The sequence below is a fragment of the Cornus florida genome, unplaced genomic scaffold (genome assembly GCF_030987335.1).
Source record: "Cornus florida cultivar Cherokee Brave unplaced genomic scaffold, ASM3098733v1 CherokeeBrave_3.0.0_Hap2_Chr08, whole genome shotgun sequence".
In the NCBI taxonomy this organism is placed as follows: domain Eukaryota; kingdom Viridiplantae; phylum Streptophyta; class Magnoliopsida; order Cornales; family Cornaceae; genus Cornus; species Cornus florida.
This window is the reverse complement of record NW_026775578.1, coordinates 7,717,406-7,722,321: the sequence shown is the minus strand read 5'-3', so window position 1 is coordinate 7,722,321 and position 4,916 is coordinate 7,717,406. Positions and strand designations below refer to the sequence as shown.

General features: G+C 34.9%; 1 protein-coding gene across 2 annotated transcripts; it reads right to left on the bottom strand.

Annotated features, from left to right (window-relative positions):
• Positions 1-258: 258 nt before the first annotated feature.
• LOC132269180 (U-box domain-containing protein 9-like) lies at positions 259-2,911 on the bottom strand. Of its 2 annotated transcripts, none has more exons than XM_059770269.1 (2): positions 2,462-2,911; positions 259-1,615 (listed from the first exon to the last, which is right to left on the bottom strand). In XM_059770269.1, exons 1-2 carry the CDS (start codon positions 2,741-2,743, stop codon positions 527-529), a joined length of 1,371 nt encoding a protein of 456 aa, XP_059626252.1. In that variant the 5' UTR covers positions 2,744-2,911; the 3' UTR covers positions 259-526. The 2 variants fall into 2 exon arrangements, with proteins under 2 accessions (XP_059626252.1, XP_059626253.1); XM_059770270.1 differs by having other exon boundaries at positions 2,467-2,543.
• Between the last annotated feature and the right edge of the window lie 2,005 nt (positions 2,912-4,916).

Below are 4,916 nucleotides of genomic sequence, written 5' to 3'. Positions count from 1 at the left end.
TAAAGGTATCAAGGTACCAAACTTATGGCGCAGTATACCTGTTGCATTTCAAACCCTTCTCTTGAATTGCAAAGATATTAGGCTTTACTTGTTGCAGGTACAAAGAACCTGAGCCAAATTGTAGTATACCTAGAAATATCTGTAATATTAGAATCTGTAGAATACTAAAATGCAGAGCCATTAGCCGAGGATAAAATGAAAGGGAAAATCTTACCAGTAAAATTCAAGGCAGACAAAAAGACGTAAAATGGAATTGCATTTAGCAAACAAGTAAAGACAGCCATTAGTCATTTGCATTAATTATTGGACATTATAAAAACAAAGAAAATCATATAAATAAACTTCCCACGTAACTATTCACAGTGACTGCAACATGTAAACCGTAGGTTGAAAGAAAGGGAAGAGAATTTACAAAATGGAGGTTGAGAATGACTCGCAAGATGATGGAGATGAATTAACAATCATAAAACTAGAAAATGTAGAATTTACAGAATTTGTGCTTGGAGATGCTGCACAAGAACTTTCATCATGCAGTATGGTGGGTAAGATTGGCAGCCCTGTTCAGTCTATCAAGAATTCCGTTCGCCTTCCTCTTGGCCCTTGAAGTTCCATATTCGGCAATCTGAGAGATTGTTCCATAAGCGTTCTCTGCTTCCCTCATCTCCTTCCACTTGGTTCGGTCATTAAAGCAGACAGTATGAAGGATTGCAATGCAATTCTCCTTGTTGCGAGCACAAGAGCTCTCCCTCATTATACTAAGCAAGCAAGGAATAGCACCAAACTCTCCCAAATCCTCAACAACCTTTTGATTGCTTGAAAGCATAGCAAGAATGGCCAATAGCTCATCAACGTAGATACGATTCACGATCTTGTTCACGATCACCCTCACAGCACCATCCCTCACCGCTCTCAATTTGTTCTCGTGCAAAATACACAAGTTAAATATTGCCGAAGCAACATCTTTCATAGCTTGAGGGTGCCCTTCTTCTAAGAGGTCAATTAGTGGTTTTAAAGCCCCAGATTTTCCAATAAGTGCCTTATTTGAATCAAGAGCCGACAATGTGAAGAGAGCAGCAGCTGCATTGCTCCTTGTTCCAACCGTTCCAGATTGTAGCGCTTTCATAAGAAGAGGAATAACCATAGGGGTTTCAGCAACGAGCTTCTTGTTGCTTTCATGGATTGAAAGATTTAGAAGTGTCGTGATTAAATCTTCTTGGAGATCAGGGTGTATGTCGTGTTGAGATTTGCTTTCAGAGAGAGGGTTAAGCAATTGAGGTATGGCATCTAGAGACTCGCCAAAAAGTGCACGGAATGAGGGCATCCTTTTTGTCAATAACCGTAATTCCCTTGCAGCCCCTTTCTGATCAGGAAGTGTCAATGACATCTTCTCAAGCAAACAAATGAAATGTTTTCTATCCGCTTCGGTTAATCCATCCTCAGTGGAATTTTCAACAAGTTCCGCCAATTGGATACCGTGACTTTTGCACCATTTAGATATCATTTCTCGAATCAGGTGATTAGGTGTAAGGTTAGTATGTGAGAGGACTTGTTGGGTTCGAGGACATGTCCGGTTCCCAGCTATCAACCATTTCTGGATAAATGATCTATCATAAGTCTGCGCAAGAAAAACAAAGGCTTAAGGGAGTGTAAAAAAAGGATATGAACAACAATAAAGGTATTCAAGAACCAATGCATATGGTAAAACAGAGGAAAAAAAAAATTGCACTGCTATCGTAACCTAGAACAAGTTTATTGATCAGTGGCAAATGGCTGAACCAAATAACTCAGGTGCCAACAATTCAATGCAATCCTTGTCATAAAGGTCTGTTAACTAATATTTGTAGAAGAAAAAAAAAAAGCTGAAAAATATATATATATTGTCCTCTCTATTATCAAAAATGAGAAGTTATATATTAAATAAATTCAAGAGCCAGTATGAAAAAATTGAACAAACGAGAGTGGATTAGCAAAGGACAAGGTGCATATGTGTGTCCAGCATTTTCAATTATAGAGTGTCACTCTCACTCACTAGAACTAAACCCAAAAAAAAAAAATTCAACGAGAGTTTAAATAGGTAATCCTTGAAAAACCTAATCAATTTCATTATAAAAAATAAAAAAATAAAAATAAAACAATATATCCATATTGTTCAATAATAATCTCTCTCCCTCTCTCTCTCTCTCTCTCTCTCTCTATACATAGATGATAACCAAAAATAAAAAATAAAAAATAGACATAATTCTTCTTAGACATATATTACTAACATTCAAAAACCCTCAATAAAACAACCACACAAATTAAATTTCATGGATAACAATTAAATTTTCAAACCAATATTGTATCATTCACCCAAAAAAAAAAAATTTACCTCATAAAAAATGCAGAAAAATCCCTCAAACAGAATTAAATTCAACAAAAAGTTAAGACATATAATGAAGAATCCAAATGAGATATTATTAACCTGACCGGTGGCCACAATTACAGGATCTCTCATGAGCTCTTTGGAAAGAGGGCATCGAAGTTCTTCAGGACAAGCCAACGCGTCGTGTAGTTTTAAAGACACGGGTCTGTTCAACTTCAAGTCCTTCAACGCGCATAGGGTTTGATTGGCTCGATCGATTGTTTCAACATTCAAATCGTCTTCTTCAACAATTGCCTTAACCAGTATCTGCAACTCCTTCTTCAACTCTGTTGCCTTGGCGACCATCGTCGGATCGCTATCGAATGCCCCAGTTTTGGCCATCAATTGGTGGATCTTTTGGGGTTGAGTCAGAAGAAGAACAATCGAATTGTGACGGTGCTGTCGTGAATGGCGGCGACACGGAGAGTGTGATTCCTCTGTCTCATCTCCTGCTTTTCGGCTAATTTCCACAATTCTTTTTTCTCTCTCTAGAATACACACACTTTCTCTCACTGCAGAGGCGTGAGAATTATGAATGGTGAGTGTGTATGTGTAATTTGCGTAGGGCCTACGTGGTCCCCAATGTACGCAATCACGGAGTCTGTGACCGGACAGCTGGCACCTACGCGGACGAAACGTGCTAGGTACTCGTTTTGCATATAAACTTTTAAATTTGTTATTTTAATGGAAAATATTACTATTATTAGAACTAAAACATAGATAAGTCTCTAACCCATAAATGGGTCTAAAATATTAGTATTCGAAAATTTTGAGGGACGCGCCTTTTTTAAAATCATCAAGTTGCATGTTTTTTTGAAATTTTAAAGAGTAATTATTTTAAGATATCCTGAAAATGGTAAAAATTACTACTATTGCAATATAGAGCAACCTAATTATCAAATGGAAGGGAGTTTTATTTATTTTTAAGCAGTGAATGAACTCAAATGAGTCTGAAAAATTGGTTTAAGGATAATTGTTTTTGCGATAAAAGTCATTTCCTGCTAATTCTGTAAGTTTGAATATTTGAGAGTGGCGTGCGTGCATATGTTAGTAAAAATCTCTTCCTTCTTTTGAACCTATATTTCAGGACATACTTTATTTTCCATCTTGAGCAAACCAAATTGTTGTATTTTGTACAAATAATTTCAGTCCAATATAATTAAACAGTACTATTTGAATTATCGTTCATATTCTCAATTTTTTTGGGGATAAAAGGGAGTTGTAATTATTATAAGAAAATGATATCATAATAATAATAATAATATTATTATTTACTTCCCTTATTATTTGGTGAAATATTATATTTAATTTTTTGTTTATTAATTATTCAAATATTATAAGAAAATGCTATCATAATAATAATAAAATATTATTTACTTCCCTTATTATTAGGTGAAATATTATATTTAATTTTTTGTTTATTAATTATTCAAACATTAGTTACTTAAATTTTCATTTGTGGGCATATATATATATACACATATACTATAATATACACGCCCATTATATGTTACTACTTTGGCGGGAACGTGGCAAACCAGGAGCGGCTGTCGGTATTGTCTGTCGCACTGTTGCTAAGTTTTTCGTTGCGGTTCTGTGCTAATTAATGAAGGTAGAGGATCTATCACTCTCCCGCCGTTGATTGATATATGAGGTGGATGTGGGTCCTGTTTCTACATATCATCTTTCATTGCCAACTAGGATAATTGTCTATACGTGTACACTGTGGGTCCCCAATACCATAACGCGTTATTCTCTCAGCTCCCAAACAGCTCCACATGTCTAATTCATTCTTTGTCATTTTGGGTGACGCGCGCACACACCCACACTGCTAGATGAGATAGAGAGAGAGGCACTCATGATGATTTTTCACAAGTGCCATGAAAATTTTCCATCACCACGAGTTTTTTAATACATGACCAAAACATGTACCAATTTCCTAATTTAGAATTTCCTATAAAACTTTAATTACAGATTTGTTTGTTGCCCACTTTTATCCGTGCATTGCGTGAATCTCAACCACAAAATCTACATCAGTAGTGAGGAAAAAGAAAAAAAAAAGAATAGCTTGTGCAAATCCTAGTTAGTTAATTCGCGTATGATACGCAAATTAAATGCGTATGTATGAATTTTTGATTCGAATTAAAAAATATGGTAAAAAATACGGTAAAATATGAATTTTTTTAATTACCCCGTATCTAACGCGTTTATTCGTTTTGGTTGCTCCGTGTAATTCGTAACCTAATTATTATTTTTTTGTTTACGAAATTCACGTTTTTAATAGCGTATTTTTTTTTAAAATACACAATATTATCTTTTCTACCCTCTTTTACTTGGTATAGCTATTATTTTTTAAGCTATCAAAATAATGTTATTTGTTGGGCAAACTATTGTGTTTTCTACCCTCTTTTGCTTGGTATAGTCATTATCTTTCAAGCCATCAAAATAATGTTATTTATTGTACAATCACTTATTGTTGCCACTCCAATTATGAACTTTAATCAAAACAATGAAA